At 44.5% G+C, this 17209-nt stretch overlaps 1 protein-coding gene across 2 annotated transcripts in view; it reads left to right on the plus strand.

Annotated features, from left to right (window-relative positions):
- The first annotated feature begins 7257 nt into the window (after nucleotides 1–7257).
- Nucleotides 7258–17209, plus strand: part of USP44 (ubiquitin specific peptidase 44) — a 63689-nt gene continuing 53737 nt past the window's right edge. The window contains exons 1-2 of one of the 2 annotated variants that reach the window (XM_073573202.1): nucleotides 7258–7443; nucleotides 11923–13419. In XM_073573202.1, coding sequence (XP_073429303.1) covers nucleotides 11989–13419 — 1431 coding nt within the window. In that variant the 5' untranslated portion in view covers nucleotides 7258–7443; nucleotides 11923–11988. The remainder of the gene's footprint in view (nucleotides 7444–11922; nucleotides 13420–17209) is intronic. The other variant, XM_073573201.1, reaches the window with a different exon arrangement.

Consider the following 17209-nt stretch of genomic DNA (forward strand, 5'->3'; position numbering starts at 1 on the left):
ATTAATATCCAGGGAAGCTCCGTGTTTATTACCCCCTTCCGAGGCTATAAACATCAGCCCCCAGCTGTTGGCTTTCCCTCAGCCAGTTAACAAAATTGTGGGGGATCCTACGCCTTTTTTTTTTAGGTTAGTTTTTAATCATTATAAAAACATGTTAAACAACTTAAAAACGTTGGGCAAGAAAATACACATGAAGATAAAATATAAGGTCCTTATATCCAAAGCAAACTCATCACTGCTATTATAGGCCCTCTTAGGTATTTTAATACCCCTTTCTGTAAATCCGTTAACATAAATTGTTTAAAAATGTATTCATTTTCACTATGGGTAAGTGCGCACGTTGCGGATTCGTCTGCAGATTTTTCTGAACGGAATCTGCAGAACCCACAGCTCAAAATGCCTGCGTTTTACCTGCGGATTTAGCCTGCGTTTTGACATCTGCGGATTCCTATAATGGAATAGGTGTAAAAACGATGCGGAATCCACACAAAGAATTGACATGCTGCCGAAAATAAACCGCTGCATTTCCGCACTGAGTTTTCCGCAGCATGTGCACAGTGGTTTTTGTTTTCCATAGGATAACATGGTACTGTACATCCCATGGAAAACTGCTGCGGATCCGCAGGGACAAATCCGCTGCGGATCCGTAAACGAATCCCCAAAGTGTGCACAAACCCTAAGGGTATGTGCACACGTTGCGGATTTTTTGCCTCTGCGGATCCGCAGTAGTTCCGCAGGCATTGTACAGTACAATGCAAATCAATGGGATTTCAAAACCGCAGTGCACATGCTGCAGATTTTTCCATGCGGATTTGCTGTAGTTTTAAATCCGTAGCATGTCAATTCTTTCTGCGGATTCCTCAGCGGTTTGACACCTGTTCCATTGTCCAGGTGTCAAACCGCAGGGGAAAACCGCAGGCAAATCCGCAGGTCACTTTACCTGCAGTTTTACCTGCAAATCTGCGCGGAAAAATCTGCAGATGAATCCGCACCGTGTGCACTCACCCTTAAACAGTGGACACATAGGGGGTAAGTGAGGGAAGGGGACTAGAGGGGGAGAAGACCCCATGGTCCGGGGTTTTGGGTAGGAAAGGGTTTTCCTTTTCCAAAGATTTTATTCTTTTAAACAATGGGGAGAGGGGAAGACAGGGGTGGGGGGGTGGGGAGGGATGGGAATGGGAAGAGAAGGAAAGATAAGGGGAAGTAGGGAAATTACAAGTTGACATCATGTACAGAAAATGCAAAACATGCATTAATGATGTCATTTTACAAACGTATCTTGCCAACGCCTAAATACATAGAATACAAGATTGTACAATAGAATGATAATAGCAATAAAGAACATAAAAACACACAAATGAGCATAATGAGTGTCATTACAGATCTAACCCTATGTCAAATAGTAGATACAAGATCAGTTATGTCAGGCAAAACTAAAACAGCTTTTCTTATATCGAGATTACTAAGTGTTAAAGGATTCATTCAAGTAATAGGAGTAGGGAAAGTTTGGTCCCATTTAGACCATTTCCTGTAGAAGTTACTGAATTGGTCATTAGCCAATGCGAAATGCAACTCATGAGATCTGTGTTGTGCGATCAAATGTAAGATATCATCAACTTTGGGAAGGAAACGGTTCTTCCAATGGAATGCAATGGAATTTTTTACCACAAGACAAACATGGATGACTATATCTTTTAAGGCAGGGTCCAATTCCTCTACATTAAGGGAAAATAGGGCCGAGTGAGGTGTGAGGGTTGTGGTTTTGCCTGTAAGTTTGCTAATGATGCGGGAGGAGATCTGCGACCACAAGATATTAACCGCTGGGCAACTCCAGAAAACATGTAGGATGTCTCCCTTCTGACCGCAGTCCCTCCAGCATAGAGGCGAGTTCGTAGTCCTAATATGGGCAAGTCTATTGGGGGTATAGTAGCAACGTGATACAACCTTAAAATGGGTCTCCTGCAATGACATGGAGAGTACGGAGTGATATGATAAAGAGAGAGAGTCATCCCAGTCTTCTACAGTGAAGGATGAGTTTAAGTCTTTCTCCCAACTCAGCATTGAAGGGCTTTTTGTCAAGGCCGTATCTTGGTTGTAGTTATCATAAACAAAGCCATGACTCCAGAAAATACGATGACCACAATTATTTAGTATTTTTATGGATGACTCAGTGAAGTTTAGTTTCTTGTCGAGAAATATTTTTATATTATCCTTAAGAGTAAGGTATTCGAGAAACAGGGACGAGGAGATATTATAAGTAGTTTTTAGTGTTTGAAAGGATAAAAATTCCGTCCCATTAAAAATGTCATCTAAGTTAGATATTTTTAAATCTGCCCAGATGGGGGAAAATGAATGGTTAGTAAATGAGTGTTAGGGGGAGTTTCTTAAGGATGGTCGTTTTATGGGATCCTCTCTTTGGTTTAGAGATCTTAAACCAGGCAAGTGCAACAGCTTGAAAGATTGGATGGGCAACAGAGTTTGGAAGGTTGTTAGCTATGGCAATATAGATTATGGATCTAGGGTGCTTATTGTTATTAAGTGTAGACTCTAAGTCAAGCCAAGCCGGGGGATCTGAATCTATTAACCAATGGGGACTTTGTTTAAGTAACAAAGAATAATAGTGGGCTGTGATGTTAGGGAAGCTTATACCTCCATTCAATCTTTTCTTAAATAAGGTTTGAGTGGCCGTTCTGGGCTTCTTATAGCCCCAAATGAAAGAATTAATCTGTGCCTGTAAGTTAGAAAGATGGATAGAAGGGATAGGGAGTGGTATACACCTTAAAATGTATAATATTTTTGGCAAAGTAAAAAGCTTTATTGTAAGGATCCTTCCCCACCATGATAGAGATCTATCCCTGAAAATCACGCAATCCTTATTTATTAATTCAGATAGTTTTTTAAGGTTGGATTTAACTAACCCAGTGAGGTTACTGTTCACCGTGATTCCCAAATAATCAAATTCCTTGTCACACCAGTTAAGAGAGGTTACACTTTTAATACATCTGGTTTGGTCCTTACTGATGTTTAACGGGAGAATGTTAGACTTGGGTTCATTGATTTTAAAATTGGACAATGATGAGAATTTGTTAATTTCTGAGAGAGCCTCAGGGATGGAGATCTCGGGTTTGGTTAAAGTTAGGATAACATCATCAGCAAAAAGACTGATCTTATGATGACGATTTAAGGTGTTTAATTCTACTATTTTGGTTTTTTTCTGATTTGTTTGGCCAGGAAAGGGTTTTCCAAGCCAAATATATCATCCTCATCATATGGTTCAGGTGGCATCTCAGCACTGAACTCGACATTTGGATAACTCCCTCAGCCATTGTGCTCTAGGTTTTGCCACACATTCCAAACACACAAAAGTGTTTGTGGCAGGAGACATGGTGGTGAGGAAGGTGTTGGGTGCTAAGATTGATGGACTGGAGAAGTTTTTGATGGCTTCCAGGAGGCTGGGACTGGAGGAGGTGGTGCTAGATTCCGTGTGGCTGGCACTGGAGGAAGTGGTGGTGGCTGGGGGGAGGCTGGGGCTGGAGGTAGTTGGTGTCGAGCAGGTGGCTCAGCTGAGTGGCCTTCCTTCTTTGGGGTCCAATGGCCAGTTTTGGTTTTCCTGAAGAACTGCTACTTTTCTAGGAATTCGAAAACTGGCATTGGACAATTTGAAGGTGTTGCGGCACTCAAAACAATTTGAATGGCAGCCCTGGTCCTCAGCCTCAAACAAAAGGGGACATGGTGGAAATAGCGGGCCAGGCTATGACAGAAATCCTTCTCCCCATCCTCACTCACAGCAACTTCTATGTCTCAACTGGCAGTGATGGTGTGGTGGGCCCTCCTTCGCTGGTAGCATCACTGGATGATGGGTGGCTGGTGGTCTTCGTTGTGGTGGTCGCCGCTGGCTCATCTACTTCATGTACTTCAGCTCCGGCCTCCAGTTCAGATTCCTTCCCGAACTCCAGCACCTCCGAGCTGGTGGTAGTTCGTTTTTTGCCCCAACCCAATCTGTAAGGTGAGGGATGACAGAAAAAAATATGTTTTGAATGCAACATCATAATGAAAACATTACAAACAACAAAATGAAAAAGGGAGCCACTTATGGGTGAAGATCTATCACTGGGGCGACATTTGGAGCCGGTCATAATAGAGGTATGTTTTTTTATCAGGGCAACACCACCGCTCTTGTTCCGCTGTTGTCTCTCGTGGCAGAAACGGTCCTGGCAACGCCTTCATAGTCTGGTTACTGAACCCACTGGAAAAAAAGTGGAATATACAGTTGTGGCGAAAAGTATTGGCACCCCTGCAATTCTGTCAGATAATACTCAGCTTCTTCCTGAAAATGATTGCAAACACAAATTCTTTGTTATTATTATCTTCATTTGTCTTAAATGAAAAAACACAAAAAGAATTGTCCTAAAGCCAAATTGGATATAATTCCACACCAAACACAAAAAAGAGGGTGGAAAAAAGTATTGTCACTGTTCGAAAAATCATGTGATGCTTCTCTAATTTGTATAATTAACAGCACCTGTAACTTACCTGTGGCACCTAACAGGTGTTGGCAATAACTAAATCACACTTGCAGCCAGTTGACATGGATTAAAGTTGACTCAACCTCTGTCCTGTGTCCTTGTGTGTACCACATTGAGCATGGAGAAAAGAAAGAAGACCAAAGAACTGTCTGAGGACTTGAGAAACCAAATTGTGAGGAAGCATGAGCAATCTCAAGGCTACAAGTCCATCTCCAAAGACCTGAATGTTCCTGTGTCTACCGTGTGCAGTGTCATCAAGAAGTTTAAAGCCCATGGCACTGTGGCTAACCTCCCTAGATGTGGACGGAAAAGAAAAATTGACAAGAGATTTCAACGCAAGATTGTGCGGATGTTGGATAAAGAACCTCTACTAACATCCAAGCAAGTTTAAGCTGCCCTGCAGTCCGAGGGTACAACAGTGTCAACCCATACTATCCGTCGGCGTCTGAATGAAAAGGGACTGTATGGTAGGAGACCCAGGAAGACCCCACTTCTTACCCCGAGACATAAAAAAGCCAGGCTGGAGTTTGCCAAAACTTACCTGAAAAAGCCTAAAACGTTTTGGAAGAATGTTCTCTGGTCAGATGAGACAAAAGTAGAGCTTTTTGGGCAAAGGCATCAACATAGAGTTTACAGGAGAAAAAATAGGCATTCAAAGAAAAAAAACACGGTCCCTACAGTCAAACATGGCGGAGGTTCCCTGATGTTTTGGGGTTGCTTTGCTGCCTCTGGCACTGGACTGCTTGACCGTGTGCATGGCATTATGAAGTCTGAAGACTACCAACAAATTTTGCAGCATAATGTAGGGCCCAGTGTGAGAAAGCTGGGTCTACCTCAGAGGACATGGGTCTTCCAACAGGAAAATGACCCAAAACACACTTCAAAAAGCACTAGAAAATGGTTTGAGAGAAAGCACTGGAGACTTCTATGGTGGCCAGCAATGAGTCCAGACCTGAATCCCATAGAACACCTGTGGAGAGATCTAAAAATGGCAGTTTGGAGAAGGCACCCTTCTAATATCAGGGACCTGGAGCAGTTTGCCAAAGAAGAATGGTCTAAAATTCCAGCAGAGCATTGTAAGAAACTCATTGATGGTTACCGGAAGCGGTTGGTCGCAGTTATTTTGGCTAAAGGTTGTGCAACCAAGTATTAGGCTGAGGGTGCCAATACTTTTGTCTGGCCCATTTTTGGAGTTTTGTGTGAAATGATCAATGTTTTGCTTTTTGCTTCATTCTCTTTTGTGTTTTTTCATTTAAGACAAATTAAATGAAGATAATAATACCAAAGAATTTGTGTTTGCAATCATTTTCAGGAAGAAACAGTATTATCTGACAGAATTGCAGGGGTGTCAATACTTTTGGCCATAACTGTAGAATAATAAATTAACATTAGAATAAAATAATTTAAGTAAAGGATGCTGTATACACGTATAGTGTATGTTCTGAGCTCAGTGATGGTATGGTTTTCATATTTCATTATGTGTGCGAAAACATTTTGTTGGGTACTTTTGTTTCGGTTAAAAAAAAATATATACATAACTTTTTTTTCCCATTTGTATATATTACGACACTCCTAATGTACGGTTTAGATTTGCCATACTTTTATCCTCTTGGACGTGTTATGAGCTGCCTTCGTAATTCGGATACAGTTTGCAGCAAATATAGGTCCAGGAAAAAAATCGCAGCTGAGAACAGAATCATTGCCTAACATTACTCAGCGTGCAATATCATTTTTTATCGGATTTCACTTGTCCGTTTTTTCGCGCTGATGAATGTGAGACCTAAGAGGAAAAGCCCCACCGGCATCTAACAGATGTGTGCAGATATCCTAAGGCTATGTTCACACACGGCATTTTTGCTGCATATTTTAAACAGCGGTTTCCACCACACAATCCACGTTTCTGAAACCACGTGCTGCGCGTTCCTTCCATGTGAGCGATTGCCACGCAGCACATCAATTGTGTCAGTGTCTCAGCAGCCATTTCCACCCATTATTACGGACACGAAAAACGCAAAAACACACTTATCATATGCCACGTTTTTCCTGCCACCCTTCAGGTTTTTGGTGTGGTGAAAAAACGCAGCAAAAATGCAACATGTGAACATAGCCAAAGGGTGTTTCTCCATAGAAGGGTTTTCTGCTGTAAACTTTTCTGTAAAAACTCCAATGGAAAAAGTGAATTATTTCGGTGCATTTGCCATACTTTTGTGCTTTGTTTCATAAAACAAATTTGTAGCAGTTTTTTATCAAGCAGAAACGCCCTAAATGACATGTTACTTCTTTTTCCACTTGGAACACCAGCACTATGGACACTATAGGCGTATATTCACACTGAACACAGGGAGCTTATTAGTGGGTGATTGAAAAGCAATAACAGCTGCCCAAATACACGCTGCTGTTCCTGCACTCAAAGGGATTTTTATGTTGAGATTTTGAAAAGTGACTTGTAGAACTCCAGCATGGAAAACCCCATGAAGCCGCAACCTGGCCGGCAGAACATCGCTGCATGTGACAGGTCAGCAGTCCCGCGTCCTCTGCCAGCCCTATGCTCCCTGTGTGTACTGTCACCTATCAGGCACGCAGCAGCTATCTGCTCCTGCACCGTATGGGATCCCGTGCCCTCATCTAACATGGCGCTGAGCGGTCTTCTCTGACACGCCTCCTTTGCCTTCTGCACCAATCAGAAAGCCGGCTTGTTGTTTTCAGCCTCAGGCCCCTCCCACCGCGGCAGCGGCGCTGATGAGCAGTGCCCGGATTGGCCCCGCCTCCTCCCCTTGGCCGTCCGCAGACGTCATCCTCCTCGTCACCGTCAAGAAAGAGAGAGCAGAGCGGCGGGCTGAGTGAAAGCCACTAAGTGTTGTTATTGTTGCCGTGCTCCGCTTCTCTCCTTCCCGGGGAGCTGCCGTACCTCAGCGCGGTGAGTGCCTCCTGTGTCCCAGCTGCGGCTCCAGCGGACAATGGGACCGACGTCCTCCCCGCTAGTGCGGCACATGTCACCCGGCTCCCGGCCGCTCCGGGTAGGCGAGCCTGGCTGCTGGACAAAGCCTGTGAGAGGGCACATGTACGGGGTCTCTGCCCACACACGGGCCCCGACATTCATACAGGCTGGGAATAAAGTTGTGATCGGGCAGACGGGTCCTGGCTGTGTGCCCACCATCTGCTGAGGCGTTACATGGGACTGCGCGTGTGGTAGAGCCATGTTCACACCACACTGTGACACCCTGTGTGTAGGTGCAGTGCTCACTCAGTTACCCCCTGAGCGCTGGGGTTGGGGGTCTGTGCTGACCTTTGTGGCGCTGATGCTCCTTGTGTAGTGCTGTAGGGTTATGTCCGCCACCCCGTCCGTCGTGGATCGGTAGAGGGGTGTGAATGGCTCCATCACTGACCCCTTTCTACAGCACTGTGTCTTCCCCTTTTTCGGGTGGGTTTCTGGTGTCAGAGAATGGCAGCGCGTTTTGCTCCCAGTCGGTCCATAGTGAGGCCTCAGCTGTAAGAAGGGTCGGTCCTGTATCCCACTCACAGGCTCATTTCTGGCCCGCAGGCTTCCCCACCCAAACTCGCATCTTCAGGCCCCTTCATATGTCCGTGTCTCCCGTAGCGGTGGCATCTGTTGTCTTCATGGATATCACACGTCCCCAGTGTTTCCTCTGGGGCTGCACACATCTATGTGGAACCGGGTGTCCGTACAAATCAGAGACATGTCCGTTTATTGAGAAAAAGGAAATGTAATCCAGCTTCTCCAAAAATTTATTAGAAATTGCTTCTTGGGGAAAAAACCCCATGGCAAAGTTCACATGGCAAGAAATAGTTACGTATTTCAATGCTCACGGCGTCCTTTATCAAACTCAATTTCTAATAAATTTTTGGATTCAAAGAAGTTGGATCACCTCTCCTTTTTCTCATCAGTACTACACGTGTGACCGCACGAGTTCTGCGCTTCAGCAAGCCGTATGCCGCTGGGAGTGAGCTGGTTCATTCTTTTTTCTGTGTCAATTTTTTACCGGCAGCACAGATAAGGGCCGAAACAAGTCTACGGGTCCATGTAAAACACGTACATCACATGGATGGCATCAGTGTACAGTCTGTGTGCCGTACGTGTGCTGTACGTGTTTAGCATTGCAAAGTATCATAGAATTGTAGAGTTGGAAGAGACCTCCTGGGCCATCTGCTCCAACCCCCTGCTCAAAGCAGGATTCGCTAAATCATCCCAGTCAGATGTCTGTCCAGCCTCTGTTTGAAGACTTCTATTGAAGGAGAACTCGCCACCTCTCGTGGCAGCCTGTTCCACTCCTTGATCATCCTCACTGTCAAAAAGTTGTTTCTAGTATCTAATCTGTGTCTCCTCCCATTCAGTTTCATCCCATTGCTTCTAGTCTTTCCTTGTGCAAATGAGAATAAAGATGACCCTTCTACAATGTGACAGCCCTTTACATATTTGTAGACAGCTATTAAGTCTCATCTTAGCCTTCTTTTTTGCAAGCTAAACATTCTCAGATCCTTTAACCATTCCTCAACATAATTTGCAGTCTGCTTACAATCCTGGTAGCTCTTCTCTGAACTTGCTTCAGTTTGTTCGTGGTTTTTTTTTTCCTTTTTTAAATGTGCTGCCCAGAACTGAATAGAGTATTCCGGATGAGGCCTGACCAAGGAGGAGTAGACGGGGATAATTACTTCACGTGATCTAGACTTTATGCTTCTCTTAATACATCCTAGAACTGTTTACTTTTTTTGCTGCTGCTTCACGCTGTTGACTCATGTGTAGTCTGTGATCTATTAGTGTACCCAAGTCTTTTTCTCACGTGCTGTTTGCTTAATTCTATTCCTCCCATTTTGTAGATGTAATTTTCGTTTTTCTTGGCCAGATATAGAAACACAGAAGTTTTCTTAAGCCATACCGGAAAAAAGGATGGCACACTGATTCAAAACACTTTCTGGTACCGGTATTATATGGATGTGTGAAGGGCCTCTTATAGGCATATGAGGCCGTCAAGTTCGGGTCAGATCTGCTGCCGGCCTGGAAATTGCAGTCCATACACGAACCGGGAAACCTGCACATGTGAATACAGCCTATTAATACATTCTAGTAGCTAGTGCAAGCCCAACAACCAAGATGAGGCAAATTTCTTACATCGCCACATCTTCCTAGGAAGAAAACATCAGAGATACTTAGTTTTTTGGCTATCTAACCCTCTTGCTCCAAATTGGGTTAAGGATCCTCTGAAGGAAGCGCCCTGAAACTTCTTTATTAGGAACAAAAGGCGTAAGTCTTGCACCTAAACTGGCACAACCCACTAATAAACCTGGCGCATTCTGAGTCTCTAAATCCATCTTACACAGCACTACTGACACAATGTTGGGAATGGAAAGGCCACTTATGAGCACTATTGAAGATTATCAGTTGAGTAAAAGTGTTTTTCAGGACCCTATTCCAGTGGTCATGGTTCTTGCCCTGTGAACCACCTCCTGACTTAAATGTGATTACCATACCTTTTGGACCATAAGATGCAACTAGGTTTCAGAGGAGGAAATTAGAAAAAAATTGCAGCAAAAAATGTGGTCAATTCTGTACTTAAAGGGAATCTGTCACCCCTTTTTTTTGCCTATCGGCTGCAGACACCGCCATCTACAGCATTCTGTAATGCTGCAGATAAGCCCCCCGATGAAACCTTAAAGATAAAAACACGTTGGATTATACTCACCGGGGGGAGGTAGGTGTCGCGGTCCGGCGCCTCCCATCTTCATACGATGATGTCCTCCTTGCTTCTCCCTCTGCTCCTGCGCAGGCGTACTGCTCTGCCCTGTTGAGGGCGGAGTAAAGTACTGCAGTGCGCAGGTGCCAGGAAAGGTCAGAGAGGTCCTGCGCACTGAAGTACTATGCCCTCAATAGGGCAGAGAAATTACGCCTGCACAGGAGCTGAGGGAGAAGCAAGGAGGAGGACATCATCGTATGAAGATGGGAGGCGCCGGACAACAACACCCATCGGACCAGACTGAACGCCGGGGTGAGTATAATCTAACTTTTCCTTATCTTTCAGGTTACATTGGGGGCTTATCTACAGCATTACAGAATGCTGTAGATAAGCCCCTGATGGCAGTGGCTGCAGCTGATAGGCCGAAAATGGGGTGACAGACTCCCTTTAATATCACCTATCCTGGTATATGGCCCCCTCATCCCTATCCTGATACACATGGCCCCCTCATCCCTATCCTGGTACGCATGGCCCCTCTCATCCCACTACCAACATGGCCGCTGGTTGCACCAGGGGACTGCAACTCTTTTTGCTTAACTCTGTTAATCTGGCTTGTGTTCTTAGTATGGCCCCATACACATTAAAGTCTTCTGAACCTGCCAGTATTGGGACAGGATATATTGTGTATGAGGCTGTCCACCTGCCCCAGCATATTATGTTGGGGGACATAAGGATCGGTTGGTTGGAATCTAATCGCCCGATCCTTCGGTTTGTCTAGGAGATAATCTACTGCCATATGATTTTGGCAGCGGCTCTTCCATCGAGAATTCTTAGCATTCCTGTGTATGTAGGAATTATATCGATCAACTGACAGCTAGCAAACGTGTGTGGTGGTGTGAGAAATGTACCTCTTCCTGCGGAGCCTCAGCCGTCCATATTTAGCAGGACGTTCATCGTTGGATTTCTCCTAACATGAGCCTGTTGCACTCATGTCCATAAGGAGTACAGGGGCCTTCTTTGCATCTACAGGGAGCTTCATTTCATCACATTTGATGGGGAAAAAAAATCTCAACACAGCCTTTATTTGTTTCCACTATGATTTGTAACTTAAAAGGAATATTTTGGTAAATCCGAGAACAAAACTGGGTTGGTTAAGATTCTAAGTAGTCCTAGAGCTGGGAAGGCAATAAAGTACCAGTCCGCCAGTTGTTTTGCTGGTCTTTGTGAATTATTATGCATGGACGGGTGGCAGGCGCATGCCTGGCATGTCATCACCGCTGACAGTTCACACATGGTTCACTGGAGGTATGGCAGGGACTTGCCAGATAAGTTATTTTGTTATCTGATCTCCTGTCTTTCTTTGTGGCCATTTTTCCAATTCTTGAACAACCCCCTTTACTGAGAGTGAAGACAAGAAAAAGAATCCTTCTATAAAAATAGCACCAGGAACTTGACGTGAATGGGGCATCCTACAGTAACAGCTGTGCATTCCTTCAGGGATCAGCACCATAAAGTAGTCCTGGGTTAATCATTTAAGGTGTTGGATATATGGACAGCATATCAGGCACTTGTCAATGGTGATTTTGTGTCTTTAGGTAAAATGCCCCAAATATATGTTCTTATAGTAATGAGTACATTCTTTCTAACGTAGCATATACCTATGTACATCTACATCAGTCGTCTAACTTGTCATTGTTGATTTGCAGGCCAGAATGTACATGGAAAGTACCACAGACCAGTCGCAGTGGAGCTGACACATCTGAAAAATCAAGATGGATAAATGTAGGCATGTGGGCCGATTACGACTCGCTCAAGACCATTCAATATTAAACCCTCAAAAATGGCACTGTGTGGATTGTAACACTACAGAATCTGTGTGGGCCTGTCTGGGCTGTGCCCACGTGGCATGTGGCCGATACATTGAAGAGCATGCACTGCGACACTTTCAGGAAAGCAAGCATCCGATGGCACTGGAGGTGAACGAACTGTATGTATTCTGTTACCTTTGTGATGATTACGTCCTCAATGACAATGCCACTGGTGACCTTAAACTTTTACGCAGCACATTGAGTGCGATCAAAAGTCAAAATTATGACTGCACAACGCGCAGTGGTCGGACTTTGCGGTCAATGGTAGCTGTTGATGACTCATATAGTTCTCATCAAGGTGCTAAAGCACTTCTTCAAACTGAAGACCTCACGTTTACGGCTCTTTGGCATCGAAGACATGCACTCTTGGGGAAAGTGTTTAGATCGTGGTTGGCTTTGACGCCAAGAGGTAAACAAAGGTTAGAAGAAGAATGCCTCAGGGAGAAGTCTGAGAAGAAACGGGAGGAAGCCAGGAAAAGGCGCCAGCTGCAAAAGCACAAATTAAAAGATGAGATGGAAAGTTCCCCCCCAAGAAAGAGCTACCGCTTGCAACAACAAATGCAAACGCCTTCTAAGAAGTTCCCACTAACAAAACAAAAAATCCACCAAAAAACGGTATCTAGCATAAAACAAAAAACGTCACAACCTACCTCTAATGATGAACGTAAAAGAAAAATACGTGATTCTCCAATAAAAAGGAAGCCCACTTTGACCCCTGGAGTGACAGGACTGAGGAACCTTGGCAACACTTGCTATATGAACTCTATTCTACAAATCTTAAGTCACTTGCACGTGTTCCGGGAATGTTTCTTACAGCTTGATCTCACTCAAACTCAGGAGATATTGGCGGCAACAGCCAATGGAAAAGACAGATCTTTCAGCCAAATCTCTCCTGCTATGGACTTCTCTAGAATAGCTAAAAAGCACACAAAAGTGGAGAGGTCTTTGGTAAAGCGCCAAAGCTCTTCATCTGGCCTTAGTGGCGGAGCATCAAAGAGTCGAAACATGGAACTCATTCAACATAAGCCTAGCTCAACGCACATTTCTCTTTGTCATGAGTTGCATACTCTCTTCCAAGTCATGTGGTCGGGTAAGTGGGCACTAGTCTCCCCCTTTGCCATGCTTCATTCAGTCTGGAGGTTGATCCCAGCCTTTCGTGGATATGCACAGCAAGATGCTCAGGAATTCCTTTGTGAACTTTTGGATAAAGTACAACAAGAACTGGAGACAAGTGGGACCAGGTACCCAACCTTGATTCCCAGCTCTCAGAGGAAACTCATTAAACAAGTCCTGAATGTGGTCAATAACGTCTTTCATGGACAGCTTCTCAGTCAGGTAGGTCAATCACCACCATGCTAGTTGGCATTGTGGAGTGAACATATGTCCTGTGTACAGTCACACTGATGTCATGACTTGGCATTAATGATGTCACAGGCAGTCACCGTACATATGCTTTTAGAATTCTTAAAGGCATTTTTGTTTTCAGCAAATACGCATGTTCATTTCCTAATATGTGTTAGAGTTTTCTTATATGCTATGCATATTTCTTGTGTTTCTCAGTGTGTCCTTAAATAGGAAGCTTCATTTACTTTCAGAGGGCGGAAATAGGCGACTTTATAACACAGGTTCTTACAGTGCAAGGCCTTTCTCTTGTAGCGACCTGCGTGATCATTACATGACCTGATTTTATCCTCTTTTCAAGGACTGAAAGCGGCAATGACTTCATACCTGTGAAGATAGAATTCAGATATCATATTAGAAAACTGCATGATTTTATGCTATGTTAGTCATGCCCTTCTCGCCTACAGTAGTTTGAAACCAATCTTGGACCACCATAAAACCTCAAGTTTAGCTCATTAGGGAGCTAGTTGTTGTGACATTATGGCCATGTGATGGTTATTGATGGCATATCCTTATGGGCCATAGATATGAGATCAGTGGGACTCTGACTCCCAGCAGCTCTGCCAATCTGCTAATGGAAAGAGGTCCACAGTTTTCCAGGCATCACTCCACACTTATTGTAATGGCTGTAGCTATTGTCCTTTTCCATTAGAGCAGGCAGCATTGGTATGGCTGTGATGTGGGCAAAAACCATGGCAATGGGCAGCCTTTACAGTTATCTGTTTTACTAAATGGGCACATAAAATGAATGGGACTGAGCTTCAATATCAGTCACAGCTGCAAACAATTGTATAGCACTGTAACTTAAAAACAAGCGTGAGCAAAACAACCACATCAATCCGATACTAATGGCCTAGGAGTCACCATCAATATCAAATTCCTTTTAAGGGAATCTGTCAGCAAGTTTTTGCCATGTAATCTGAGGGCCGCATGATGGGGATTAAGACACTGATTTCAATAATGTATCTTTTATTAGGCTGCGTACTGTTGTTTACTTAGACTGAAGGTTTTATCTCCTTGTGATTATCATTGCTCAAACTACAGAACTGCATGAGCCCTGGTCCGAGTGCACCCCCTCCTGTGATCAGCAGCTCAAGGTGCATAGCTCTGCCTGGTGTGGGCAGGGGCAGCTTTCTCAGCTCTGCGGCATTGCTAAAGCCCCCGTTACACACTGTGATATGATATCGCTGTAAAGTCACCGATTTTGTGACGTTACAGCGATATTGCTAGCGATATCGCTGCATGTGATACTTACCTCCGACCGGCTCCCCCGCTGGTTATCGCGCGAGAAGCTCCTGGATCATTCCTCGTCGGTCACTTCCTGTGGTGCTTCCTGCTGTGACGACGAGCGACGCGTGGAGCCGGGTGGGAGGATGCAGGATAGCCCCGTCTGACAGGTAAGTAGCGATCCCCGTCCCCAGCGATGTCGCTGGTGAGATCTGCCTGTGTCCAGCTCACTAGCGATCACCTAGCGATGCACCAGCGATCCTGACTGCGTCATATCGCTGGTCGGGATCGCTGGTGCATCGCTAGGTGTAACGGTACCCTAAGTCTAAAAACTCTGTGTCAGAACGGCTGCATCCAGTACAGATTCCCTTTAATAAGCACAATCCATAATATGCCAGGGACACCTTGCCTTGAAAGCACTTCTCTTTTGTATGGCACTGACATAGGACTGCTGTTCTTTGGTTTCTTAAATTCTGATTCACACACTAAGGTCTCATTTAGACGTCCATGTATCACGTATGTGTTCTGTCTGTGGAAACCAAGAGGAAAGTCTAGCTCCAGGTAAGCTGAGACAAAGCACGCCGGAGTCCTGTTCGAAACACGTTGCAATGACACACACCTATCTTTCTCTTTTTTTCATGACAAGGATGTATTTTTAAGAAATCTGTTTTTCAAATAAACGCGTTGGTTTGACCTGGAGTTAGACTTTCCTCTTGGTTTCTACAGTTTCTACGTCTGGTCAGGACGACCCCTGAGCTCCACACACAAACTATGGCAGGTGAGCTGGCTTTTCTTTTTTGCAATGCTATGTTCTGTCTGCCGGGGCTGTTCACATGTCTGTGTATCTGAAAAAAAAAAAATCGTTGCGATATGCACGATCCGAGTCACTGATCAAAATTACCTAATTCAAGTCCATGGGTCGGCGAAAATCACAAACGGCCATCAGATGGCATCCTTGTGCTGTCCATGAGTAGCCCTTTTGCAATTTTTTTTTTTTTTCTTTTCATATGGGAAAATCGCTTATGAAACACTGAAAATCTGATTGAGCATGCTGACACACGGACTGTTTTCTTTTTTGTGTATTGGCAAAATCACCTCCGTGTGACTGAGGGCCATAAGATGCCTTTCTTTGTATTTCTCACAGCACTGCCATACAGGAATGTGGACAGGTTATCTTTTGTCTCTGCCTCTTGGGTATTGAGGTCATTTTCTCTTTATAGGGCATCAGGACAGTCTTTGGAGGCCATTGCCCCATATCTGGGCGCTCTATAAGGCTGGTTCACATGGATTTATTTTGTGGAGGATTTGGCTGTAATGTAGAGGGGGGTTTTATAAATTAGACTCCTTTAGGGCACCACTGTCTGAAGGATTTATACATCTGGCCTTGTATATGGGCAGCTCTGTCCATTCTCCCCCAGCAGCCATGGATTTTAATTGTTTAACCTTTTCATTGGAAGGGGCTCAATTCAGCCTTTTTCTTTCATGTCAGAATGGTCATTGAGTAAAAAAAAATCCTTTTCACATGCATTGAAGCATAACGATCCAATCCCACCAAGGGCCGGCAAGTTTTCTGAGCAAGTGTGCTAGTGATCTCCGGACTCCCCCTTTACTATTGAAGTCCTGCTGGAGGGATGTGCAAGCGCCTCTGATTTTTATCCTTCAGAACTTTCTACATGATATTTTATGCTGGTCTTCTGTATATAATGTATTGGACAGGGCAATCTGATAGACTTGGCCATCTTTTCTTTGCCAAAATAGTACTAGTTTGTTTCCAGCCCATTTATCGGCCTACGTGAGCAATGGTTTTACACTCTTGGTGTCACTTGATATATTATTAAGGTACTGTCACACTTAGCGATGCACCAGCGATCCCGACCAGTGATATGACGCGGTCAGGATCGCTGGTGCATCGCTAAGTGGTCGCTAGTGAGCTGCCACACAGGCAGATCTCACCAGCGACATAGCAGGGGTCGGGGGTCGCTACTTACCTGTCAGACGCGGCGATCCTGACATCCGCCCGCCCTCGTCGCTCGTCTCTCCACAGGAAGCTGACGACGAGAAACGGCCCAGGACGTTCTCGCGTGATCAGCGATAACCAGCTGGGGATCCAGTCGGAGGTAAGTATCAGACACAGCGATATCGCTATAACGTCACAAAAACCAGTGACGTTATAGCGATATTGCTAGCGATATCGCTTAGTGTGACAGGCCCTTTACAGTCCACATAGATCCTGCCGTGGGATTTGTACTTCACTTTCTTGATATTTTTTCCAATCATTAATTTTGTTTTTTTCATGACGGGGAATACAAGAGCCAAGATCCTTGGTTATACAAATGCATGAAAATTGCAGCAGAACTAGTCATACAGGTGTAAAGCACAGGAGCCTAGCAAGGAACAACATTCTGATCACAAGTGCACTTCCCAAATAATCCCTTCATCCTACAGTCTTCTATTCATAATTTATTTTCTTTTTTTACGGCGGTAGATTGTCAAATTT

The sequence above is a fragment of the Dendrobates tinctorius genome, unplaced genomic scaffold, assembly GCF_039654945.1.
Source record: "Dendrobates tinctorius isolate UK_male_01 unplaced genomic scaffold, ASM3965494v1 ptg000035l, whole genome shotgun sequence".
Lineage (NCBI taxonomy): Eukaryota > Metazoa > Chordata > Amphibia > Anura > Dendrobatidae > Dendrobates > Dendrobates tinctorius.